Genomic DNA, 27,780 nt, shown 5'->3' with positions numbered 1-27,780 from the left:
GAAGAATTTAGTTGTGGCTCTGCTGGTAATTTTTGGACCCCCAAATCGTTAAACTCTGAGCATGAGTTTCCTCATCCGTAAACGAGGGTCTGAGACCCCCAGCCAGTCTGCCACACCGGGAGCTGCTGGCAGCATCGAAGGACGAGACCCCAAAAGAAATGCACCTTGGACACTGTGAATCCCTGATCACACGTGCGGGGTTCTCAGGCAGCAAATGCTTAAAAACAAAACCAAAACCCAAATGCAAGGACAGACACACAAACAAAACCGAACAAAACAAAACCCCAAACTCCCGTCTTTTGCTCCAACTGCTTCTCAGTGGGCCTTGGAGCCCGAGGCAGCTGCGGCTTCTGGCGGGGGCCGATCCGCCACCACTCAAAAACTCAACGGTTGGACACAAATCAGGAGAGGCAGCCCAATTCCTGTCAAGGTAATCCTTTGCAGATTAAGTAGACCATCAATAATCTTTGGTTCCCATTTGATTCGAGCACACACCAGCTCTTCCCACCCCGGCCTCTCCTGCAGCTGAGGGCCTGTTGGCTATTGTGTTCTGTTCTAAAGCCTTCACAACCCTCAGAGTCTCCTTTTATATTTTTTAAAAACCTTGACTTGGCCGGCTCTGTAGTTTCTTCCACGATGGGGCTTGCTAGTAAATGAAAGTGATTCCTGAGTGTTGACATATAAACATCATTGACCAGGCTAGGCCTTCTTCAAAGGGAAGATATTGTAAGTCCTCCAAAGTCTAATCAAAGTGAATAATGGGGGGGAGGAGGGGAGGAAGGAGAGAGAGAGGAAGAAGAAGGCGTGAGCAGGCGACAGAGGGAGCGACGGGAGAATGCCCAGGAGACTGTCCTTCCTGGAGCCGTGGCCGGATTTCCCCATCAGCTCTGGCATTTTCTCGCCTTTGTATTTACGCTCTCGCTTCCCGATGGGGTGCATGAAATTGTCAGCGTTCACTGAGAAGGGGGCGAGGCTTGCGGACAGAGCTGGCACATTTATTCTATGGGAACAAAGACTCGTCCCTCTGCGGTGTGTTGTGTCCTCTCAGGGCTGAAGACGGTTTCAAGGTAGATACTAGAAGAAACTCTTGTTTCCTCAGCCTCTTCTGTACGAGATCCCCATGTCCCGGACTGCATAATAACAACATCTATAACAGGAATGGTGCTGTCGGCTGGCTGCCTTTCACACGGCCCTTGCTCTGAGCCAGGGAGACGCTAAGTATTCATCTGCCAACAGCTCACACGGCCTGAGAAGCGTATCTGCACTGAGACCCTTGTCCCTCTTCCGGGACTTTCCCCCACGTATTTCGGGGTCCAGAAGCTTCCATCGGTCATGTGGCCATGGAAGCTCATCCCTCCTCACATGTGGACTCTCCCAGTCTTCTTTTCTTTCTTCTGATGGAAAAACTTCAAACATACACAAAGGGAGAGAAGAACATCATAGGCACCTGTACTCACCCCTCCCCGCTGCAGGAGTTAATATTTTGCCATTCCTATTGTTTTCTATTCCCACCCCGAGGGCTCCTTTTAGGGACTAGTATAAAGGGAACACCAGACACTGTGCACCTCACCACCGCTCCTTGGAATCTTTCGTCTGTTCTTTCACTTGCTTTAATGATGCGGTGACTCTGAGAACCCAGTGAGATTTCCTGCTGGTTCTTTTCCTTGGAAGGAGGTGGCGTGGTGCACACAGGAATACGGTTTGCATTTCTCCTCTATCAATTAACCCAACCTAAGCCAACAATCTGTTCATTTAAAAAAAATGTTGTCTTATGGTGAAAGTTGTTCAAATTGCCTTATTATTATTTAATGAAACAAGGGATGGAGAGCAGATTCACACCTAACGCTGGGACTGAAGACGGATATAAAACTATTATTGTCACCTTGAGTTCTGAGGACAATGGATGGTTGGAAGGGTTTCCAGGGCCCCGGTCTGGGATGGATATCTAGGGCATCTGTCCTCTAGGGAGCCGACAGGACTGTCTGATGAGGCTTCAGCCTGCGTGGTCACAGTGCTGTCCCTGCTGGTGCCGAGCACAGGAACTGGGGAATGATGGAGGAGGAAAAGCCGGACCGTGGATTGACTGTGTGCCCACACTGCGAATTAATGACTTATGTAACTGCTTAGCACGTGTGCTTAATGACCTTGCGGCACGACAGTGAGCAGGTCTGTCATTAAAATCCTACTGGAGTCCAGAGACTGAAACTCTGTGGGCTCTCCTGGCCTTCCTTTGTGGCAGGCAAGGTTGCTGGCTCAGAAGTTGCCCATGCAAGTGGCCCTGTTGCTGGCTAGGTCGTTGGTCTCTCAAGACACGGCACTTGGAGCTTTCTGGAGCCCTTTAGGCTCTGATGGGAGCCTTGGTGTGACTGTGGCCAATGGCTGCCTCTTCTAGTTCTGATCATGCCAAAGCTTTGTCTAAAAGTCTCTCCTCTGCTTCTGCCGCGCTGGGATGGTTTCCCTAAACCAAGTTTGCGGACTTACATAATCTCCAGTTCCCTGAAAGCGGTGGTTCTGGGGAGCTTGAAAAGCGTATCCATGGCCCAGTGCTTCCCCAGACTACTGAACTCGGGATCTCTGGGAGCGGGGCCTGGTGTTCCCCAGTGACTCTTACCTGCCTTCAGGGCAGAACCCGGGGCCTTAGAGCAAGTGCTTTGTGCACACAGTCTTGCTTTCTTCCCCATCTTTCTTTGGTAGGGTCATTTTTTTTCCTCAAAGCTTTTCAGATAGAAGAGACATGTGCTTTTCAGGTTTAAACACTGAGGTCATGCTGGTTTCATAAAATGAAGTGAGGGAAATTTTCATCTTATTCCATGACCTGAAATAGTTTGAATAACAAAGAAGACACCTGGTTTTTGAAGACAAGCTAGTGTCCAGTTGTGAGACCATGAAGTCCTTTCAAAAAGGGCCCCCTTAATAAACTTTCTAAAGTATTCTACGGTTATTGGTCAATTCAAGGTGTTCTACCTCTTTGGGGGCAATGATCATTTGTATTTTGCTAGGAAAGTCTCCATTTCCTCGAGATTTTCAAATTTATTGCCACAGATGCTCACATACAATGCTTTTATGATTCTTTTACTCCTTTCCCAATGGGTAACCACATTTTCTTTCTCATTCTAATGCTGCAGACCACGAGCTGCTCAGATCTCCTCTGCTGAAATAAAAGCAGTGCTTACTGATCACTGACCACGTGCTAGGCACAGGGGGCTGACTGCTTTACTCGCAGTAGCTCCTTTAACCCTCAAGAGCATTCAGTGAGATAGGTACTCTTAAGAGCCTCATGTTACAAATTCCTCACCTGTAGGTGCGCAGAGAAGGTAGGTAACTCACCAGTAGCTCCGTATGTTGTCTACTGACCTGTGTGTGTGAGCTGAGACACCGCCTACCACTGGAGTCTGTTATTCTAGGGTTAAGAATTAAGGGGAAGGGGAGCGCCTGGGTGGCTCAGTGGGTTAAAGCCTCTGCCTTTGGCTCAGGTCATGATATCAGGGTCCTGGGATCGAGCCCCACATCAGGCTCTCTGCTCAGCAGGGAGCCTGCTTCCCCCTCTCTCTCTGCCTGCCCCTCTGCCTACTTATGATCTCTCTCTGTCAAAATAAATAAATTAAAAAAAAAAAAAGAATTAAGGGGAAGCGGAAAGGAACAACAACAGTGTTCCTGCTCAAAGCTCTTCACTAGAGTGGATAATCTAAGAGTTGTGTGGCTGGGAGGGGACAAGATTCCACTAGCAGAGAGTGGCCCAAGGCTCAGGGTTGTGAATGCCAGTGCTTAGATGGATTCCATGCTATGTGACTCTTTTCATGTCCTAGTTCGAGGTCACTTGAACTCAAGGGCCTTGAGTATTCAATTCATCTCTGGGTTATAAGTTCGAGCTCCACCTTGGGTGTAGAGATTACTTAAAAATAAAATCTTAAAACAAAACAAAACAAAACCCTCCCAGAACTGGCTCTCTCTTTGCTTCAAGAATAAAATCTGGACTTTTCAGTTTGGCCTTGAAGGATTCCCACCACCTGGCACCAACGGGCATTCTAAGCCCATTCTAAGCCCGGCAGCATCTGTCAGTCTCAACTCCAGGCTCTGTATGTTCTTGTATGTCTGTCTCCGGATCTTTGCCCATGATTTTTCCTCCACCACAAATGCCCTTTCTCCATCTCTGGATACCCGAATACGACGAATCCCTCAAGCTCTAGCCGGTCGCGACACTGGTGTCAATCCTCTCTTCCTGTAACTACACAGTACTACCACAGACATACAGCTCACCGTGTGTGCCAGCATTTGATTCCGCTGGTTCATTCAGCGTTCAGAACAATCCTGTGAAGGATTTATTATTCCTGTCCCTCTTTTATAATTGGGAAAACTGAGGCTCAGTCATTGGCTCAAGGCCCCAGGGCTAGTAGCAGAGCTGGGATTCAAATCCAGGTGGTCTGGCCCCACACACCCAACCCGGACGCACAGTGCCTGTGACTCTCCGCAGGGTGAGTTATAGTGACTTTCACACTTGTCTTACTTTCCCTATAGGACAGCAAGCTCCTCCAGAAAGGGCTGTGACTATGGTTCTGGTGTACGTCTGTAGTAATGGGGCGCCTGGCTGGCTTGGTCAACACAGCACATGACTCTGGATCTTGGGTTGTGGGTTCAAGCCCGGACGTCGGGTGTAGAGATTACTTAACAAAGAAATGGCTTAGTGGATGTGCCGTAAGTAACTGCCCAGTCAGAGAAGAACACAGTACTCGGTAGATGGGTTGAGCAGGGCAGGGGTGAGGAATTTGGAACCAAGGTCCTCAGGGTCAAGACACTTTAAAGTGTGGGTAGCGAAAATCTTGGCTGGAGAGTAAGCAAATGCAAATGCGGTGAGCACAACCTGAGGCAGGCAAGGGGGATGCCAGCAGTGGTGTGGAGGTCTGCACACTCTGAGGGACCTGAGGCCATACCGTCGTAAGGCCTTGCTGCACAAAGTGTGGTCCCTGGACCCACCACAGGGGGCCTGTTCCAAAGTGCAGACTCCTAGAACCCACCCCAGACCATGGAAGCAGAATCTGCTCCTTTTGTTGTTTAAATGATGAGACAGAACTTCATATATATATATTTTTAAGAGAGAGCGAGCAAACGCACGTGCATATGTGTGGTGGGGGGAGGCGTGGAGGGAGCGGGAGAGAGAGAACCTTAAGCGGGCTCCACACCCAGTGGGGAGCCAGATGTGGGGCTCCATCTCACAACCCTGAAAGCATGACCTGGGCTGAAATTAAGAGTTGAACGCTTAACCGACTGAGCCATCCAGGCGCCCCAGAATCTGCATTCTGACCAGACCTTCACAGGAGTCATATGGACACTAAAGTTGGTAAAGGCTACCATAAGGCTAGACGTTGAGGCCCACCCCCAGAGGCTGTAACTTAATTGGTCTGGGCTGGGGCCAGGACATCTAGTTCTAAAAAAAACATTTTCAGGTAACTGTAACACACATCCCATGCCTTCCCTGGAGACCTGTGGAACAGAAAGATGGGGGACGGCAGGGGAGGGAGAATCCCAGCTCTGCCACTGACAAGCTGTGTGGCCTTGGGCACGGCACTCAGTGTCAAACGAAGAAAGCAGATTCGATCAGTGGTTCATGACACTCAGAAAATACACACTCTTGGGTCAAGTGAATTTTAATTCCCAGGGCCGGGCCTGAGGAGTTCAGCAAGGACTTCAGAGGCCATGGGCACTCATATAGCTTCTAGACCGGGGAGATCCGTAGAACATTTAGAGCTGTGGCTCTCACGCTGGAAACGTATCAGAATCACCTAGAGAGCTCTCGAAAAGTACCAGGACCGAGGCCCTCCTCCCAGACATGTTAGACCTCGAGCCCGAAGTTCTTCCAAGTGACCAGACTATGCAGTATGATGGAAAACCACCGGGGTCAGTGAAAGATGTGGAGGTCACATAGCATCAAGAACGTGGGTTTCTGAGGTCTTTTCAGTTCTTTGAAGTTTTCTATTTGTGGAATAGGGTTAACAACACCCATTCTGGCGGCCTGTTGTGAGGATTAAGTATAAAGTCACATATACCTTTGACCTCAGTCAAAAGCCACTTCATTGTGAATCCAGCTTCCTCGGTGGACTGATGAGAACACTAAACCCCAGAAAGGCAGGTCCAAGTTCACATAGCTGGGCAGCAGGAGAACAGACATGACACTCTGCTCCAAATGCTAATTCTACCTCACTGTGTGGCCTCCTCTGGGTACAGGAAAAGAGCCCAGAGGAAACTTAACGACCCCAAATGACCACACTGAAACTTGGCCAGAGCACTCGGCCAGTAGACTGTCCCTCACACAAAGTAAAGCCTTAAGTTTTCCTTACCCAAGAACCAGACCACCCCCGCTCCCTATAACCTTGTCCAGCCTTGGCTGTCAACATGTTTGATTCTGACCCATATGAGCTCAATGTTCTTTTCTGATCACAGTATCAGGAATGAAAGAAATGCCTCCATGGGGACAATGGAGTGGGAGAACGATTCTTCCCCCACCGTGTGGAAGGTGAGCGGAAATGGGAGGTGAGGGCTGAGAGGTGGTTTCAGCAATTCCAGTGTGAGGGCTTGAGGAACTGTGAGTACCATGGGTTGAACTGGGTTCCCCTAAAAGATGTGGAGGTCCTAACCTCCCCTGTACTTGGGAATGTGACCTTTCTTCTAAATAGGGTTTTTGCAGATGATCGAATTAAGACAAGGTCATGAAGGTGGGCCCTGATTTAATAGGACCGTGTTCTTACAAAGGGAAATCTGAACACAGAGATAGATGCGTACAGGGAGAACAGCACGTGAAGGTGAAAGCCGAGACTGGGGTGATGCTTCCATAAGCCAAGGAAGGTCTAAGATGGCTAGTGGAGGATGAGAAGCGAGGGGTAGGCATGGAACAGATTCTCTCCCCCAGCCCTCAGAGGGAAGAGACCCTGCGGACAGCTTGACCTCAGACGTCTAGCTTCCGGAATTGTAAGACAAGAAATTTCTGTGGCGGTACTTGTTACAGCAGCCCTAAGAAACAGATATCCCGAGTGCCAGATCCTTGCTCAAAGAACACGCTGTCATGCACCAAGGCAAAGACGAGAACTTCAGAGGAAAAGGAGTGTTCTGTCTCTCGTGTGACTTACTCTATGATGCAGATGCCCTGCCTTCTTTGGTGCAGGGACCTAGCCTTGAAGTAGAGCTTGTGTTCTAAGTTCAAGATTACCAGTCTCTTTGTTGAGGTTTTCAAATATGTCTGGATATGAGCAAAATCCAGGGGTAATTTTCTCATTGACTAGTACAGCAGGTGATAACTCTCTTTCTCTTTCTCTCTTTTTTTTTTTTTTTTTTTTTTTGAGAGCTAGAGAGAGTGCACGTGTGAGCACGGAGGCGGGGGTGGGGGGCTGGCAGAGTGAGAAGGAAAATCCTAAGCAGGCTCCATGCTCAGCGAGGAGCCTGACTCGGGGCTTGATCTCACGAGCATGAGATCATGACCTGAGCCAAAATCAAGAGTCAGACGCTTAACCGACAGAGCGCCCTAGGCGCCCCAGGTAATAACTCTAATATGGTTTGCTTAATATGCACTCGGTGCTCTTTTTAAGTGCCTTCTGGATATGAATTAGTTTGATGTTGATGAATTTTCACAACAATGCTCTCATGTAGGTATTCTGATCATATCCATTTTATAGATACAGAAACTGAGGTTAAGGAACTTCTTTCTCCCCAAGGCTGTGAACCTAGAAATGTTGGAGCTGAAATGTGGATCCAGGCCATCTGGCTGGAGAGTCCAGGCCCTTAGCCACTACAAAAAATGGCTACCATTGGCTTGAGCGCTTACCCTGGGGCAACTATTACTCTAAATACTTATATTCTTAAACCATTTTATATTCACAGCCATTTACCTAAGTTCTGTTTAATTCTTCCATATTCACATTTCCAGGAAAGCGATTTCTTTCTTTCTTTTTTTTTTTTTTAAGATTTTATTTATTTATTTGACAGACAGAGATCACAAGTAGGCAGAGAGGCAGACAGAGAGAGAGGAAGGGAAGCTGAGCAGACAGCCTAATGCGGGGCGCGATCCCAGGACCCCGGGATCATGACCTGAGCCAAAGGCAGAGTAACCCACTGAGCCACCCAGGCACCCAGGCACCCCCAGGAAAGCGATTTCAATGCTGAATTTAAGAGCTCCTGCCCTTGGGATGCCTGGGTAGCTCAGTGGGTTAAGCCGCTGCCTTTGGCTGAGGTCATGATCCCAGGGTCCTGGGATCAGAGTCCTGCATGGAGCTCCTTGCTCATCGGGGAGCCTGCTTCTCCCTCTGGCTGCTCTGCCTGCCATTACCCCTGCTTGTGCTCTCTCTCTCTCTCTGACAAATAAATAAATAAAATCTTAAAAAGAAAAAGCCCCCCCCCCCACCATTTTCTATAACACATACAACACAGACACACACACACACACACACACAGACACACACACACACACACACACACACACACACACGACCGGTCCCTCCTACAAAGCCGGTCACTGGCTGCTGATCCCACAGCTACCCCTAGTGGATATCTTCCAGTGGCCAGCTGCTTGCCCTTCCCCCTCTCAACACGCGGCGCCTGCCCCAACTTCCAGCCCTGGTCCTCCAGCTAGAATGAGGAAGCGAATGAATGCTTCTCTGGGGGGAAGCAAGACCTCCGAAGGCCAAGGTCATTGCTTTCCAAACTAGGATTTGATGGGTCTTTTTACTTTCCTGGTCAGCGTGCAGGGGACTCGGCCTCCCAATCTCTGTTCGTGATACTGGTACAAAATAACAACTCTTGCTTTTACTAAGGGAGTCAGAGAGGGGAAAGGAGGGAGCAGGAGAGCAACACCGAGAAGGAGAGGCGAATGGGAGGAAAACAATGGAGGGAGAAGAGGGAAAGCCGAAGATGATTGCCAATCTGTGCCAGGAACGGGGGCTAGGAGCTCAGCACGCTCTTCCCACCGCCACAAACCCCAAGAGGCTGGGTAGCCTGCTGCACAGAGCTGGACTTGAACCCAGTGCCCCAACCGGTGTCCCTGAGAGCTTGGGGGGGGGTGTGGTGGGGTGCAGCAGCCTGGCTTAGCAGTTCTGACAGGACGGGAGTCTTCTCCGCGAGGATTCTTGGTCGGGTGGGGAAGTGATGCTCACGGCATCTGTAACGTCCACAAGGAGATTCGGCCACGATTCCAGGTAGCCCCTCAGGGCGACAGTGAGAAGGCAGCTGAGAGGTTTCTCCCCCCTTAGAGACGGATGAGAGTCACCCAGATACGGAGTCGTAGTCCAGGCGGTGCCCATGCCTGTGCCCTGGGACCGCTGTCCCCTGCCTGCCCCCTGCCCTGCCCACCACAGAGGCTGAGGAGGCCAGAGGCAGCACAGGTTCCTCCCTGAATTAGCCAGCGAGACGCCCCGCTGCTTACCGGCTCCCTCCAACTCTGTCTGCTAACTTAGGAGGAAATAGATCTTTCCGCCTCAGTAACAACAAAATTGGTCTTTGCGTCTGTGAAAATTACGCTCTAGATGACGGCAATCTTGAACATTAATCAAGTATCCATCACTGACATGAGTGGAAAATAGAGCTGGAGTCTTTATTCAAGCCTTGTTGTGAGCAAAGCCAGGCAAGGGCTGATTGCCGAGGAAATCCTCTCCTAGGTTTGAAACAGCGCCGTGGAGTGCAAAGACCATGAGCTCGGGCAGGGGGCAGAGGCCCGATGATACTCCCCTAACTGCGTCTGCTCCCTGGGCCTCAGTTTCCCCATTTGTAAAACAAGGGAAACATTGCCAGCCCTCGGGTCACTGAGGGACTGAGTGAGAGGAGGCATGTTAAGTGTGTATCCTACACAGGCCCTACACAGAAGTGATGATTTTTTGACGATTTTATTTATTTACTTGAAAGAGTGTGTGTGCATGAGCAGGGGAGGCGCAGAGGGAGCAGGGAGCTGAGCAGGGAGCTGAGCAGGGAGCCCAACGCGGGGCTTTATCCCAGGATGCTGGGATCCTGTCCTGAGCCTAAGGCAGACACTTAACCGACTGAGCCACCCAGGCGCCCTGGAATCAATGATTTTTAAATGGCTTCGAATAATTGGGGAGAATAAACCTACTTTCCTGCCAAACATTAGCTCAGAAGGTATTTAACATGCATGGCGTCCATACCAGCTGAACCTTCTCTTTAGGTCCCAGTCCAGTATCTGAGCTGTCGGGTCCCCACCAGAAGGGCCTTCTCTCCTCTAGGGAGTGGCCCTGCTTTGCCCTCCCTCAGACTCAGACCTTACCCCCTGGCAAGGGCCTTCTGCCCCAAACACAAAACTTAAATTTAACCCTCGGAAAACATCACACAAAGGAAACCGAGGGACATTTTGTAAGATTATTATCTTGTAATCTTGACCAGGGTCAAGGCTGGGAGCCTCGGGCTACAGGACTCTCCCCGATTCAAGGAGACTAAAGGGACATGACAGAGAAACCCAACATGTAATTCTGGATCTTTACCTTTTTCTTGGCTATATGGGGAAGTTGGCAACATTTGAATAAGGTCTCTGTTGGTGACATTGGTTTCCTGATCTTGATAATTATACTACAGTTATGTAAGAGAGTTTTTTGTTTTTAGGAAATACACTTTGAAATATTAAGGGGTAAGAGGACATGATACTTGCAACTTACTCTCAAAGAGCTCAAAAAACCTTTAAAACACAATATATAAAACATATGAAAACGTCTATCTACACACATATATATGGGGGAGGGGGTCAAACTATTTTTTGCAACTTTTCTGTGAGTCTGAAATATCCTCCTTCAGCCCAGACAAGCACTGCACAGTCAACTACACTGTCTCCCTTCCACTTTGTGAATGTCCTTGGAAAAGGGTGTACAGGGATTTCTTTTGTCCTCCTTGGGCCACAGGACTCATGGGCAAATAACATTACTGTGGGAAGGGTCCTCAGAGACCACCCAACTCGAACCCATCCAGGTGACGTGGCTTGTCATCCCTTGGCTGAGTGGGCCCTAGCCGGCCTGGATTCTGTGTCTCGACCCTCCACCCAGTGCTCTTTCTTCGACTCCACACTATGCGACTGCACAGTGCATTCGGCCACAAAGGAGGGACAGCTGTGACAGGACATGGATCCCTCCGGCCTTGAGAGCAATGGATGGAGACCTGTCGAGAGGGGGCAGAGGCCCCAGTGTCAGCATCCTCTTCCTTTCCTGCAGAGGGATTGGGGTATGAAAAATGTTCAGCTCTGATCTCTTCTGCTCCCAGGGCTCCAGTGAGTCTCGAATTTGCCCCCCAACCCCGACCTCTGTCTGAAGTCCCCACTCCTGGGTCCAACATCCAACTCTTGCCCGTTGAAGGGGCGCCGCTAATGTAGCTCCCCGTCTCCCCTCCCCTGCTCTTCCTCATCTCAGTCCAGCCCCTCCACTCGCCTGGTTGCTCAGGCCAAGCCCTGAGGGTCAGTCCAGCCTCCTGTTCACTGGCCCCCTACAGCCTCACCATCAGCCACATCGTCCTGTTTGCCCAGGACAGACCCAGAACTGGCTTTTCCCCGGCACCACTGACACCGGCCGGATTCAGGCCATGGCGCTTTCTCCCCGGGGCTTCCACGGGCGCCTTCTGATCGGATCCCTTTCCATGTGTGTTCCCCACCAGTGACCAGAAGGAGCTCAAAACCTGCCCAAGCACTTCCGCCTCACTCTGAACTAACCCTCACAAGGGTCTACCCTGTGGGTCTCCTGCAGAGTCATGCCCCTTTCTCCCTGTCTTTCACCCTAGAAGCTCCAGGCACCCCAGCTCTGTTGCTGCAGGAGCATGACCTGCCAGGCACGCCCCCGTTTCAGGGTCTTCCCCTGGCTGCTCTCCCTGCCCTGAGTCCTTCTGCCAAGTATCCACGAGGCCCGTCTCCAAGTTCACGCAGGAACGGGCCTCAAGCCTCTTCAGACAGGCCTTCCCTGACTGACTCATGGGAAACAGCACTCCCGTCCTCCCCCACGCCGATCTTTCTCGTCTCTATCCCCTCACTAAGTTCCTAGAGGCCGGGGATCTATTTGGTTGCCTTTGTATTCTAGCTACTGAGTGGCACCTAATAGGAGCTCAGTGCATGTTTGTTAAAGTAATGAATGAATGCATTGTTAAGTTAAAGCAGCAAGGAGCGGAACAGTGTCTATAATACACACCCACTTATTAAAAAAGAACAAGAAATGAACACATCTATGCTTGCCTAACTTCAGGAGGAGTTAATAGCTATGGCTTCTGGGAGGGTGAATGGGTAGCTGGGGGCAAGGGAGGAGGAAGACTTGTCAGTGCAGACCCTCTCGGTACCTTTTGAAAATTTTTTTTTAAAAGATTTTATTTATTTATTTGTCGGAGAAAGAGAGAGAGAAGAGAGCGAGCACAAGTAGGGGGAGTGGCAGGCAGAGGGAGAAGCAGGCTCTCTGCTGAGCAGGGCGCCAGACACAGAACTCGATCCCAGGACCCCGGGATCATGACCTGAGCCGAAGGCAGACGCTTAACTGACTCGGGTCCCCAGGCACCCCCCTTTGAATTTTTTCATAAGGACATGTATTACCGATTTGATGAATTAAGGATATATATGTACATCAAATCATTATGTTGTACACCTAAAGCGAATATGTTATATGTCAATTACATTTCAATTAAAGAAAAGGCCACCTGTAATGAAATCCACGATCCCCCCCCCAAGAATGTTATAAGGCACACTTCCACTAATGTGGACACACGTGTTATGGATGTAAAATCGTGATATACAGATTCTGTTTGGGCAGGTACATCACTTTTTTTTTTTTTTTAACTGTAACACCGTTTGGTGAAGTTCATCCTAAGAGACATGCTATCTTGTGCCTACAGTCAGAGTTCCCAGAAACATCCCCCACACACACGCAGTCCCCTGGAGACCTAACTAAAAAGTAACTGAAAGGAAGACCAAGACAGAAGAAACAAAGGCAAATGAGCTGGAAGGATTATTGGTGGTTAAAAAAAATTGAAATAAAAAGTACGCCTCCCTGCCCCTCGTGCCCGCCCCCACCCCAGGCCTGGCATGGTGCCCGTCACTGCGGGCCCTGGGGCTGATCTCAGGGAAGCCCAGCTCCAGGGCCAGATGAGCAGAAGCCCTCCATGGACGATGGATGGCCTTGGGGGGGGGGTAGCCCTGTGCCCTCTCTCACCTTCCCATAAAGACCCTGAACCTAAAGAATCAACAGGGCACAAGACCTATGTATTTTTTTTCTAAGAGAAAATGTAAATAAAGGATTTCTAGATCAGGAAAAAAAAAAGTATGCCTAACCCCAAGGCCCAGCCTAGGTGGGGGCTGTGACTTTTCTAGGTCTGAGGGGCCTTGGGGCCCTCTGCTGTACCTGGTAATGTCCTGGCCCTTCAGGCTCCTGACGAGAAATATGAAAAGACATCGTATCTGCGAAAAGGGGCGAGGTGCCGTGGTGGAGCGCTGGACCTTGACCCCCGGGAGCGTGGGCCGCCTCTCTCACCACCTGAGGGGCTCTGGGCAAATCACTTGCATGGCCTCAGCGGGTATGGGGTCCCTCTACGGTAGCGAGGGGTTGTGGAAGTTGGATCTGTCATCCTAGAGGACTCTTTCCAGCTCTAACACTCCGTAGTTCTGTTTTGAGTAGATGTTGCCTGTTGGACCTCACCCATGGACAGGTGCTCTGCCTTTGAGATCCGTGCACACAAGACACCGACATCACGGGAGCCCTCCTGCCCGAACGTGACCCAGCCAGGCTTCCTCTGGGCTACCGGAGCCCAAGCATGACTGAGCCAGAGTGCTGAGGCTTGCCCTCCCACTTCCAGAGGCTTCCTCATTGAGCCCTGGAATTGGGGGCTTTTGCACCCTGTGCCTCTGCCCACTTGTATTAGCCAAGTAAAGTGCTCTGGAGAGCTGCTACGCATGATCTGAGCAAAACCACCGGAGCCCGGCGTGGACAGGTCTTCGCCTGTGTCCTCGGGGCTGGGCCCACTCAGGAGAGCAAGGAGAAAGTTAGGTGGTTTCATGAGCCAGCAGGCCAGACTATTAAAGTAAACTTCCCTTTCCTGAAAGATGCTGGCAAGGAAAAAACCATGAAAGGCCCTCAGGTGGGGGAGGGGAGCGGGCAGTGGGAGAGAAAACTTGTGGACATCGATTCTCAAATTATCTGCAGGAGGAGAAGGCAGGCGATGGCAGGAGGGCACGGGAACTGGCTTCTCCCTTTGGAGTGCCGGCACGTTACTGTTTCCATGACTGCAGTTGCCTTGCTGGCTACTTTAGACTGCAACTAATGCGAGGACTGGTACGCATTCCATCCGCACATGCCCGTGAACTGGTGGAGAGATGTCTGGGAGTCTGTGGGGCTCCAGAGGGAATTCCCTTGGGAATTAAACGGTTCTCAGTGGATAGTCCTCAAAATTGAGTTTAGGGCGTGGTTACAGCATGGAGGAGTACTCAAGGGTGAATGAAAATCCTTTAAGTCAGATTGGAATGAGAAAGAAAGTCTATCTCTCAAAAGAAGTTGGATGATACCTATGGTTTGATTTTCTTTCTATTTCTTCAAAATTTTATTTACTTATGTAATCTCTACACCCTACAGGGGATCGAACTCATGACCCTGAGATGAAGAGGTGCATGCTTCTCTGACCGAACCAGCCAGGTTTGATTTTCTTTTCTTTCTTTTTTTTTTTCCTGTTATTTTTTTAAAATTTATTTTTCTTTATTTTTTAAAAAATATTTTATTTATTTATTTGACAGACAGATCACAAGTAGGCAGAGAGGCAGGCAGAGAGAGAGAAGGGAGAATGCAGGCTCCCTGCTGAGCAGAGAGCCCGATGCGGGGCTCGATCCCAGGACCCTGGGATCATGACCTGAGCCGAAGGCAGAGGCTTTAACCCACGGAGCCACCCAGGCACCCCCAGGTTTGATCTTCTTAACCAATTTTCTTAACCAATGTATTTAAGCCTAATTCTGCCCTTACTGTGAAAGCTCAGGAGCTGTAGTCTTTGGAGTTGTCTTTTGGGGCCTGGGGTGCGGTGGTGGGGGAGGTGCACAGAGTTGTTACACTCAGAAAAGGGCCATTAAAAGAGGCTATGGAAACTCCGTCCCTGGATATTAAAGCAGAGACAAGACAGCATGGGGGCTGGTGGATTTAAATTGAGGGGAGCTTCAGAATCCCTCTGGGGTAGGGCCTGTTCTTTATTTCAAAAGCCCCAGAAACAACTGCAACTCAACCTGCTTGTCTATTGTCATCCCCATACCCGCTGGTCCCCAGGTCGAGGCACCCTGCCGAGAACCACCACCGGACCTGTTCTGGACACTTATGTCCTAAAATGAATCAGCCCGTGAAGTTTCTTCCTGCGTTCTGACTACAAAATCTTCACGTACCTATTACAGTTGTGCCTCATAGCGATCTCCTTGGCCTTCAAATGGGAGAACTGGGGGTTTACCCCCCCCCCCATTTTTTTCTATTTAAGAACATCCCAGAACTGTGTGTGTACCCTGCAGGCGGCTCAGGAGGAAGTGCAGGCTGTAGTCTGTTTTAACACCAAAGGCAGGTCATGTCCCATCTCCAGGCCAAGGCCTGCTCTCTGCTGTCATTCACCAGTCTGCACCGCAAACAACGTTTTGTGAGCAGTTCAAGGTTACCTTTACAATTGCACTGTTTAAAATGTTACTTTTAGGGGCACCTGGGTGGCTCAGTGGATTAAAGCCTCTGCCTTCGGCTCGGGTCATGATCCCAGGGTCCTGGGATGAAGCCCCACATCAGGCTCTCTGCTCCGCGGTGAGCCTGCTTCCCCCTCTCTCTCTGCCTGCCTCTCTGCCTACTTGTGATCTCTGTCTGTCAAATGAATAAATAAAATCTTAAAAAAAAATTTAAAAAATGTTACTTTTACCCATCACTTTCCATATCTGTAAGCCCCCCTCCCCAACCACCCTGTCCCCCCTCGCTGCTCCTCAAAATAAGGCCTTAACTCTCTGAAAGTGGCTTTTCCTTTTTTTCAGTTTGCCACTCAAAGCCTTCCATGGTCTGGCTCCAGTATGATTCCCCCAAGCTTCTCTTTCTCCTCACAACCCAGGCCCACTGCTTCAGGCTGGCCGGTGGCCTCACTGTTTCATGCTCTCCTCGAGTGTTCCAGTAACTGTGTAGGATTGTATCATTAGGATTATGGATGCAACTTAACCATTTCCAATGGCCGAATATCTTTCTGCTGCTCCTCTCTGAATTTTGTCAGGAAGGGTACAAGGAATCATCTAGACCAGCAGTTGTCAACTTTGGCCAGTCACTAGAATATGGGATTATGGGCAGTGGGAGGGTGGGGGGTGGGGGGTGGTGCTTTTTTTTTTTTTTAAACTGAGATAGAGCATGTATATAGGAACGGGCAAAAATCACAAGTGCACCCCCTTTTAACTCTGGGTGTACAAAACAGCCTCATGCGACCAGCACCCACATCAGGAACCAGAATGTTACCAACAACCCAGAAAGGCTGGGGTGAAGGAGGCTTTTGAAAAATTCTCACTTTGGATCCAATCCTGAGATTCTTATTCCCAGATGTGAAGTCAACTCCAGGAATTTACATCTTTAAGGTCTTCCCCAGAGAAGTCTGGTGTCCCATGCATCTACTGGACCCAGAGAGCAGGAATCTACCAAGGATTTTCAAACTGCCCCTCATGTGTCACCCTGGGGGATGGCGGTTGAGGCAGGGAAGCTTCAGACCCGCCGGGATCTCTTTCTTAAACAGAGAATCCAGCTCAAGAAAGGCCTTTTCTCTGTGGATGGAAATAATCCCTCACTCCACAGTCCTGAAAGCTAGCTGTATTGGTCGGTTCAGTCGAGGAAGCAGACCTACGAGGACGGGTCCGGGTGGATCTGTTTATATATGCATGAAGGACGGGCCTTGGACCTTTCACAACAGGACTTGCTGGTTAAACAGCCCCTATAGGGCTGTTGTTTTTGTGTTCAATGCTGGAGCGTGAAGTCCATAGGGCAGGCAGTTAGGAAGGAAAGACCTTGGAAGACCAAGAACAATCTAGAATCCCATGAGGATGGATTAAAACTCCTGCTGCCTTTGACCTTCACAGTAGGGTTATCTATCCCCCAGGAGCCATGGAGCTACGCACTTGCAGCTGGCCGGGGAGTCAGAGAAGCCAAAGTGGGATGCCGGGAAAGGCGGAGGGATGGCAGGCCTGGCCGCTGCTACCTGGCAATGGGGTGAGCCAGCAGGTAGACCACAATGCACGGACTGCTTCCCTTCTGTCCTCCAGCTCTCCCGAGAATCCCTCTGTGGCCCAACCCAACGAGGACCCCACAGGCCAGGGAATTCTGGGAGATGTAGTTCAGCCTAGCCACGCCTACCCACGACAAAGCTATCACCACCCATCTGATTGCTGGTTCTCAAGCCTGGCTACTCGCTGGAATGACATGTGGTTTTAAAAACATAGACGCCGGGACTAGCACCACATTATGGGAAAGCTTCCCAGGCCACCCTAATGTACAGTCGTGGCTAAGAACCACTGCCTGGCAACCTCGGGACCAGCCCCAACCTGGGGCTCAAGACGATTAATTCTTCTCTCTTTTTGCCCCAGGAGGAGCATAACAAGATCTGGTTATTCTTTCGAAGGTTTTCTCATTCTCCTGCCTTCCCGCATCAGTCTGTCCTTTCTGCACGAACCCAGCCACAACCCTCCCTCAGTCCACAGCACGCTGGCTGCCCCGTGGACCAAGCTTCCTGGCTATCTGCCCTTCTGTGCTCAGTAGATCGGGGGCACAGCGGGCAGACCCTGGGATCATCCCAATGCCAGCAAGCTCATCGGGAACTAGAGACTCGGAAGGTTTCACTAGTAAGCTTCTAAATAAAGCACCTCTTCCTCCTAGGCATAGACGAATTAAATGATTATAACACAGCCAAGTGGTCAGCAAGCACTTTGCCAACAGAGAGCACTGGAAGAGAGGGATGCGGAGGAGCTTGGGGTGGGGGAGTAGGTCCAAAAGCACGGGCGGTTCTTCCTGCCGGGGAGTAACTCTGTCACAGGGAATGGTCATCTCCATTACGGATTCGACCCATTGCTTTCTTTCTCCTAGCCACAACGTGGTTGTTCCTAATGAGGCCTGAACTGAAGTGTGAGATTGACACAACTGATCAAAATAAGGTCTTTGGGATTTCCTCTGGGTTTGTATCATTTATGCACTCCCGGTCCTCCCCATTACAGTAGTGGACGCCTGCTGGGCCACCCTTATTTACCCTTACACCTTACTTACCCCCTTACTTACTTACACCTTACTTACACCTTATTTACCCACACTCTTATTTTAACCCATAGCCCATACCCATACCCAATACTCTTATTACCCATACTCTTACCCATAAATCTTATTTACCCTTATTATTATTACACCTTATTTACCCATACTCTGTAAATAAGTTGAGAGAGAGAAACCTTCTGAGAGGCACCGGCAGGAATCTTTTGGACCATCTCTGTGAAGTCACCCGGGGAAGGATTGGGCCGTGCTCCAGAATGTTCAGTGGCCTATGTTTCCTTTGTGAGGTCGCTTTCTCTGCCCAAAGTGGATCTGAAGCTTCTTGAGGGCCAGGCTGATCTTTGATCCCCCTTTACTGGGATCTTGGTGCCTAGGACAGGGCAGCAGGAAGGATCCCTGACACACAGATCCCAAGTTCCAGGTTCCCGTTATAGCTCTGCTCCTCAAAAGTGACTTGAATCCTCCCTGCCTCGGTTTCCACCTCTGTAAAGTGGGAAGTACCTATTTCATGCAGCTTTTGTGCAGCGCCCTTGAGACAGCATTTGGGAAATACTTCCATGACCCAGAAGTATCGTCTAAGCAGGAGAAACTGTGGGAGGAGCTGGTACTTCTCAAGAACTAGGTGTTGGCTGAGTCCCTTGTCGAGGACAAGGAGGCACAGAGGGCTGAGCCCAGGCTGCTGCCGAGGAGATGCCTAGAGGTGGAGGCAAGGGGAAAGTGTCCCTGAGAGCCTTCGGAGCGACAGCAGTCACTTTCTCCCTGCCCCTCTTGGGGGATCCCTGCGAACACTTCCCTGCTACAAGCTGGTTTTGGCCTGGTCCTCTGTTCGTTCATTCATCGTCTTCATCCAGTGTTTCCTGAGCACCCGCTGTGTGCTGAGCACCGTGCCAGGGGTTGAGAACTGAATGGTGAGCAAAACCAGATGAGGTCCCTGCCCTTCCTTCCCAAACAGGTTTGGACTCAGGCTTATGCACTGAGAGAGCTGGACAACTAGCTTCATGCAGCTCCAGGGACGGATGGCAATGTCCTGTTTTAGTGCGATCCTAGAGTTAGCTGAAAAATATCAACAAGTTGAGGCCAGGTGTAATATGAAGAAGAAAAGGAAGAAAAGGTAGAGTCCCACCAACCCCCTGTTGCGTTCTCCCTTACTGTGTCCCCACCTCGGGCTTCAGGAGTCCTACTCTTTGACTGTATCCCCTATTGAAACTAGCTCTCACCTAACTTCCACGTGCTAAGGTGGTCAGTGCTCTCGTGGAACGACACTTCACAGGGACGAAATCCTTGAGGTAAAGGAATGATGTCCCTGCTGGACAGAGAGATGTGAAAGGGCACCCTAAGATCACACCACAAGGGTAGTCGCTGCAGACAGGCATTTCCAGGGACAGCGAGGTGGACAAAGCAGGGGCTCATGGCAGGGGGAAGGTCCCCCTGCTGAGCAAAGCAAACCTTTGTGGCCTTTAGGGATTTCCAGAGATCAGGGAGGAGGAAGAGCGGGAGAAGATGTTGTTGTCAGGCTCCCAGAGTCTGTTTAGGGAGGGTGGGTTTGCAGGTGTTTATGCCAGTACCAAAAGCAACTGACTAGATAATTAGCTACATTAAAAAGAAAAAGGGAAAAAAGAAAGACCAGAGGATTTTCAGTAACCAGAACCCAGAAAAAGCTACAGCCCCAGGCTCACAGTTCCAACCAAGCTGCCAGAAAACCCCACTGGTGGATTTCCAGCTGGATTTATAATTTACCTCTCAGTGAGAAAACAAAGACATATTTTAAGATGACCATCCTTCCCCCTCCCCCCCAAGCCAAATTCTGGAAGGACTGTAGGTAATATAAACCCCAAGTGGACTCATTAAAACAGAAGTTTCTATTGTAAAACAAAGCATAGACACTCAAAACCACACAAAGCAAACGGACTGCACTGGACAAGATGAGAAGGCAAGCGCCCCAGGAAGCACCGGCCAGGGGAGGGGAGGGGACTGTACCGCTCCCCCAAGAGGCCCCTCCACACACCCGTCCCAACTGCAGCCCTCCTCCCTCCCCGGCTCCCAGAAGCTACCGCACTCCTAACTTCAGTTCCTCCTGTTTATTTATGGTGTCATCACCCATGTATCCCGAGACGCTGTAGGCCAGTCCCGTCCATATTTTATTTTATTTTTGAGGATTTTCTTTCTTTGTCAGAGAGAGAGAGAGTGTGCAGAGCGCATGCAGGGCAGAAGAGGGAGAAGCAGGCCCCCCGCTGAGCAGGGACCAGGACCTGAGCCGGAGGCAGACGCTTCACCCACGGAGCCCCCCAGGCGTCCCAGTCCAACCCGTATTTTTAGATGTCCTTTACATTTCTTATAAGTGGCCACGAGTTCTCCCTCCATCTATGCCTTTTCCTTGCACACGATCTGTGGAAGGCTCAGGCCACCAAACCTGCCTTTTTCCACCGTCCGGATTTTGTCTTGGTGCATGCCAACGTGTGTCCAAGGGCACTCGTTCTTAACCCAAATAATCACATGTCTAAGAAAAACCCCGTATACAAGGAGGGCGCACCTCACCGCGATCACGCTCTCACATTAAAGGTAACGAGACAGGAGGAGAATGGGATCTGGGGGGGCTCTCTGCGGAACTAGTGATTTACGACTTTTTTTTTTTAAACAATTGGAAGTCACTGGGGAATGCTTCTCTTTCATGCCTTTCAATATAGTTTGGAATGGGGTTTGACATCGCGCTATGCCCCAGGGCCCAGGGTTGTCTATTGTTAAGTTTTATCAAAGATGATTGCATAATAGCAGCCTGGATGTAGCAGAAACCGAAGGAATCTCGACCATTAACCAGACTCACCAAATGTAATAAATATGAATGATAGATGAAGGGAAGACGAGACGGGCCATTCACTTATGGTCTGGAGCAAGAACAGTTACACTGAGAAAGTCTGTCCTTTCTCCAATCTCAGCAGACAGTCCCACAAACACAATTATTAGCATTATTGCAAAGAGCTTTATCAACTATTGACTTAATAAAGAGTGCATCCACTTAATGGTGACCTCTAGATTCCCCCCCTTCCAGTTAAGTCCAGGACCCTAAGTTACATGCTCCAGGGCCCTGACACCCCAAATGGACAAAAGAAATGAGCACTCTTGTACTAGGAGATGAGAGGTTTTATAACTCTTAAAATTAAATGTGTGCGAGGGACGCCTCGGTGGTTCAGTCGGTTAGGCGTCTGCCTTTGGCTCAGGTCATGATCCCAGGGTCCTGGGATCGAGTTCCGCATCGGGCTCCCTGCTCAGTGGGGAGTCTGCTTCTCCCTTTCCTGCCCTTTCCCCTTGCTCCCGCTTTCTCTCTGACAAATAAATGAAATCTTAAAAAAAAAAAAATTAAACACGTGTGGGGTTCGTTTTGGTTTGCACAGAAAGAAAAAACTCCAAAACTGATGGGTAAAGCAAAAAATTCAAAAGCCAAGGCACTCTTCAAACGCAATAGGCTCCCGATACTACCTGCAGACCTTTATTAGGGCAGAAGTCATATAAAAGCCACGGAAGGGCCCTGAAAGACGTCAGGGGGAATAAAAGAAATCAGGCAGAGGTCCGAACGGATCACATCCTGGTACTCTGTTCATATTTCATCCCTTGGTTCTCCCAGGGGGTTTTATTTGTGAAGGAGATCAGGATTGTTTGTCCCTGTTAACAGCAGGGAGAATGCAGGATGGGAATGTGCAGGGATGGAAACTTAAGGAAACTTCTCTGGTTATGATCGGGAGAAGAACTTATGCACAGTGGACAGGCAGACCGATGTCTTTCCTGGCCTCAGGAGTTTTTCAAATCTGCTTGCAAGATTGGGTTCCTGCTCTTAGAGTGTAGACGACTAGTGAGTTGCAATTTGTTAAGTTTTTACAATGCTCTAGGGTATTTCCAATGATGACATGTGTGTTTAAAGCTCTACAACCGAATTAACTTGCATTCACTTTCACTGAAAAGGCAAATATGATTCAGGAGCTTTTGTCTTATTCTTAGTGCCTGTCCTAGGCTACCTTCCTAAAAGATCGGATACTCCCTGGAATTCCTTCCCGCCTGGGCTCTGTGACACTGTCATGCTGGGGCTCGAGTCTAGCTGCTTATCTTCCTGGCTGCTCCCCCTGTGCCTACAGCCCCTCTCTGGCTCACTAGGCCTTCCACAGAGCTCTTCCTTGACCCCTTTCCTTGTACCTGTCCTCCACCCCAACCCCATCATGGACTCCTATCTTCTCAAGATTCCCAACTTCAGCCTCTAAGAACCACCCAGCATATGACGTTCCCGGAAGCGCAGGCTGAGCCGGGGCCCGGGGGGATGTCCTAAGGCAGACCAGAACTTGGAAAGGGGGTTCAATCTACCACGGCTTCCATGCCTCTGTTAGCTCACTTATCCTGCTGGGGAGGGCTCAGTCGAAGCACGTTATATGCATTATGGTGTTTAATTCTCACACCGCCTCCCCGAGAAAGCATGATCATACCCGTTTTCTACACAGGAGATTTCAGCCAGCAGAGGGCAGGAACTAGGTAGGGCAGAGGGGAACTCTTGACCCAACTCTGAACCACCAAGCTCTTCCATCTGAAGCAGGAGACTGTGTCCTTGTGTTTCTGGACATCTGAAGGACTCAAGAGCTTTGGGATTTGCTCCTTTGGGGGACCAGAGGGAGGACAGATCAATGGTTCCAGGTTTCGGCTCTGCTGCCCTTCCAGGCAGCCATGGGAGAAGTTCCTCCCCTACCTCCTCACACTGACCACCCAGCTTCCCCGTGAGGGTCCGCCACTGAATCAGGTACAAGGCCTTTGCCCTATGACTGTCAAGGAAAGTCCTAGGCCTGGGAGCTGTGGGGAAGAGGCAGAGACATGTGTGGATCGGTCTTTAGATGGGCAACATGGGCTTCAGCCATCATGCTCAAGGTCTTCGAACCCTCCCGGAACCATTTTAAAGTCTTCTTGGAAGACTGCCTCCTTACTCCACAGACCCATGTTCCACACCATCAACTACTACATGGAAATGAAATAACTGGTGGTCGTTTCTTCTAGTTTTTTTTTTTTTTTTAAGACTTTATTTATTTGACAGACAGAGATCACAGGTGGGCAGAGGCAGGCAGAGAGAGGGGGAAGGAAGCTCCCTGCCGAGCAGACAGCACGATGCAGGGCTCAATCCCAGGACCCTGAGATCATGACCTGAGCCAAAGGCAGAGGCTTAACCCACTGAGCCACCCAGGCGCCCTTCTTCTAGTTTGTTCTTAATGTTCTTCCTATTGAGTATCTAGTTTCGTCAGCCAGGGTTTAGAGCATGGAGGGTGAAGATGAATGTTGAGATTGGCCCCTGGAGGTTCATTAACACTTTCTTACTCAACGGGAGTCCGTCCTGAGATGGTAAGCGTGGGGCTCTGGTGCAGTCTGGGCCACTTGCCTCCAGGGCCCACACACAGAAAGACGGGCTGCATCTCAGTGAGGCCTAAACTGCCATGTTGGAGGAGTAACCATGGACCTATGGACCTAGCTGGTGTGTGTGTGTGTTAGAGTGACCTACTCTGCATGGACAGTTGTGGAAGGAAGTGAAATGTAAACAGAGACCCCAAAAAAGCTCACAGCAGTGAAACTGCCCTCACACGGCTCTCACACCACGGCTACCAGCCTACACATCCAGCCTTGTTCCTCATATCGGAATGCAGGGAGTTGAAAATGAAACGACCCTAGAAACTGAAACCTACTTATCCATGGCAATGTAAGAAATAACTGAGGTTCACTGGGCCGTATTAAAATAAATGTGTGGGGTATTCTCTTATTCTTGGATGCTCACTTCTTCACTTGTCCGCACCTGTTGGTGGCAGCTGGAGTAATCTCACCAATTCTGCTGTGTGTGCAAATCAACTTGATTTCCCTCCGAAAAGATAAAAAGCAGTAAAGCGATGAAGTTACAATTAAGGTACGTCACTGAAAGCACAGACAACGTGAAAAGGTTGAGGAGGACTTGTCCTGAGGTCACCAGCGACTTCTGAGTTGAAAGATTGTTTTCCCCTCATTCCTTGCTTGCTTTACTGTATGTGATGCTGTGGTCAATCAACACGCCTCCTCTCCTTTCTTGAAAGTCCCTCCTCTTTTGGCTTCCATCACACTATTCCTGGCTCTCATGCTGGCTCCCCGTTAATCTGTCCGTCCATCCATCCATTCATCCATCCATTCATCCGTCCACCCATCCATCCACACAACCATCCATCCGTCTATCCATCCATCCATCCATCCATCCATCCATCCATCTATCCATCCAGCCTTCTGACAGCTAGTGACAAGCACTGGAAAAAATGACAAAGTATATTCATGTCTGGCTTCACAGTTAAAAGATGTTTATATATATTATTTCATGAATTTCTTGCTACAACCAAGTGAAGTGGCTGTTGGAACCCCCACGTTACAGATGAGGAAACAGACCCTGAGAGGACCTGTGATTTATTTACAACAGCAAAACCAGCAGGTGGCAGAGTGTGAACATGCATTCAGCTTTTCAACCCAGAAAGAATTCATAATGGCATTCTACTGCATACTGGTTGACTGCAATCTCTCTACTAGTTAATTGTCATGATCCAGTCAATATGTATTTATGAGACAGTGCTAGGCTCTGTGGGATCAAAGACTGGGTCCCTGCCCTTGTACAGTTTGTGGTCTAGTCGGGGGAGACAAACATTAATCATGTGTTCACACAATAAACATTTGTTTTTGGGGTATAAGAGAGTGCTTACTTAGTTATGGAAATCAGAGAAGTCTTCTAGGAGGAAGTAATCACTAAAATGCATTCTGAAGGATGAGTAAAGAGTTAGCTTCAGAAAGAGGAGACGAAGAAAAAAAACTGTACACAGAGAAGGAAAGGCATGTGCAAGGGCCCTGTGGCAGAAAGACCCAATGAGCTGAAACGCCGAAGGTCGGCTTGACTGGTATACAGAGTGAAAGGGGGCCTGGCACAGGATGTGGTTCAGACCATGCAAGACTTTACAGCCATGAGAATGATTTCCTTTGAGCTTAAAAGCAATGGGAAGCCACAAGTCAAGAGAATGATATGATTAACTTTGATCTTTGATTCTGACTTTGGTGTGCAGGATGGATTGTAGAGGAGCAAGAGTGGAAGCACGGAAAACAGCTGGGAGGCTTTTGCACTTGTCCAGGTGAGAAGCGATGACAGCCTGGACCAAGGTGGTAGTGGTGGAAATGAGGAGAAGAATCCCACAGAGGCCCCCTGCTCTGTGCAAGCCCATTTTCTCCCTAAACCCTGTCACCAAGAGTGTGCTCACGAGTTTGCAGCACGTGGAAGCTTGTCCACACTGCGGGGCTCCGCTGGAGTCTCCTCTTCCAGGAAGCCTTCTCCAGACAAGGCCAGTCCTCCAAGATCTTTCAGAAGCTCTGTCTACCTTCTGCACTGTCCATTCTCACACCTGATTCTCCTCTAGGGCTTGGCTGTTCTCCGGTCCATTCCTGGAGATGGCTTCATTTGTCTTGTTGTCTTGCTTCCTCCCTTTGGAAAGTAAATGCTTTGTTGGCATTTGCTGAATGGTATCAACAGGGCTCCTCTGGAAATTACATTTGTAAATGATTACTCATGCCAATTGCCTTATCTTTTTTTCCCCCTAAATTAAACATTGGTTGCTTAAATCTGTCTTCATGATCTTGTTCTATCAAAACGTATGTCCCCAATTTTTCTATAATTTCCTCTAAACTCGTTTCCACATTTCTCCTAGTAGAAAGCAGTTCCAGAGGGAACCGAGTGAGAGGGCGGGGTGGGGGGCAGGAGTGTAATTAAACAGGGGCTGTCTGACCAGAATTCCTATACCTTTTAATGGGGTATTTGATTAATCCTTTCCACAGGCACCATTATTCATGCCTTGATGGAATCTCATTTTATAGCCCTTAATACATGGACCCAATTTATCCACATCACATTGTATTCTAATCCTTGTCATCCAAGTTATTAGCTATCTCCTTCTTAGTGTAAAATCATCAGCAAGTTTGATTAGCTTATTCCCCAGGGACGATAGGGGAGATAAGAACAGACACAGTACAATATGACCACCAATGGTTCTGCATTCTCAGAAGAAGACTGCTAACCGGGATCCATTTATGCAGCCAGGGTGGCCGGAACAGACATGTGCCCCCGAGGGAGGGTCTCGGTGTGGGACCCAGGAACCACAGCCACGGAGGGCTGACGGCCTCCATGCCGTCATGGCAGTACTGAGCCACCATCCCTGATGGGGTCACTTTAATAAAAAAGAGTGAGGCTTCCCCACTCCTGCTTTCTAACATCCCCTCCCCCCAAGGATTCTTCCCGGGAGGCACAGCCCGGAAGCTCCCCTTTATCCCAGGACACCACGTCTGCCTGGAATTGCCCTTCTTTGGCCTCCTGGGCACCTGCCAGGCCAGACGACCTAGGAGGTACTGGAGCTGCCGACTGCTCTTTCTCTAGCACAGAGATGGCTCTAAGCAGGTGCCCTTCTTCCTCTTCTCTGAAACCCAACCTGAGCCCTGGGACTCACAGGGGGCTTCAGTCCCTTGTAAGCAAGGTAGCCCGCTGCCCGAAGAGAACCCTACAGGATCATGGGCTCCAAGCCCCCAGTTTCCAATGCCCCTTCCTCTACGCAACCACCCCTCCTCAGCCCCATCCGGCAGAACTCCCACAGCTGCCCCTGGAGTCATTTTCCAAAGGCCTTTCACCAAAGGCCCCATATCACTGACTCCTGTGCTTTTCTGAGCCTGGCAACGGGAGGATGGGAGGGGCTCACTCTGTGGTGGCGCCCCTCCTTCCTTTCCCCTGGAGTAGGGGCCAGCCGGAGGCACTTGTTCCAGCCATCTGGCTTCCTCTCTCTCTCAGCTTGCAGGCGCCAGGGGGAAGGCAACTGTTCTGCTGTGACTGGGAGAAACTGAGGCCTCCTGCCTACAGCCAGGTGAGTGCGCCATCTTGGAAGAGGGTCCTTCGGCCCCAGCCAAGCTTTCAGGTGGCTGCTTGACTACAGCTTATGAGAGAGCCTGGGCCAGAAGCACCAGCTACACCACTCCAGGCCTGGGTCCCCCAGAAACCATGCAAGACAAGAAATACTTGTGGTTTTAAGCTGCCAAATGTTGGGGTCACTTGTTACACAGCAATAGGTTACTTTCTCTACTTCAGAGGAAGGTCTCGGTCCCCTCCGTCCCTTCAATTCCCTTCTTAGGTTCTGCTTTGATCTCTTCTTTCTGTTTAGTGAGTCTGGTGTCCCTCTGGTACCTTCTATTGACCTGTCACTGGCCTCTACTGAGTGTCCTCATGGTCTCGAGGACTCTTTCCCTGAGAAGAAGGGGGATGCATGGTTGGGGGTGAGCTCTCTGGGGCCTGGGTTTGGGAATTCTAGCTCTTTGCCCGCCATTCAAAGTGACATCTAGACTTAGAACGACTTTTTGCAAAGAGCAGCCTTCCTTAGGCCATGAAGCTCCCTCTGTGTTTCTGAATCCCGGGGCCCTAATGACTTCGGTCGGGCCAACAGGCAGCATAAAAAGCCTTTTTGCAAGAAACTTGTTCCCTTTTGTCTCATATGCTCATCTCCTG

The 27,780-nt window shown here is 49.8% G+C and overlaps 1 protein-coding gene across 4 annotated transcripts in view; it reads right to left on the bottom strand.

Moving 5' to 3' along the window:
* Positions 1-27,780, bottom strand: part of ATXN7L1 (ataxin 7 like 1) — a gene marked incomplete at its 5' end in the record, with an annotated part of 239,365 nt that overhangs the window by 105,260 nt on the left and 106,325 nt on the right. Inside the window, one exon of one of the 4 annotated variants that reach the window (XM_080817906.1) lies at positions 23,275-25,722. The exons of the other annotated variants lie outside the window; for them this stretch is intronic. Within the exon in view, the coding sequence (XP_080674032.1) occupies positions 25,637-25,722 (86 nt within the window). The 3' untranslated portion in view covers positions 23,275-25,636. Of the gene's footprint in view, positions 1-23,274; positions 25,723-27,780 lie in introns of those variants that run through there. 4 annotated transcript variants of the gene reach the window in all.

This window comes from Martes martes (assembly GCF_963455335.1).
Source record: "Martes martes genome assembly, chromosome: 11".
Classification (NCBI taxonomy): Eukaryota; Metazoa; Chordata; class Mammalia; order Carnivora; family Mustelidae; genus Martes; species Martes martes.
This window is presented reverse-complemented; position numbering and strand designations above follow the sequence as displayed.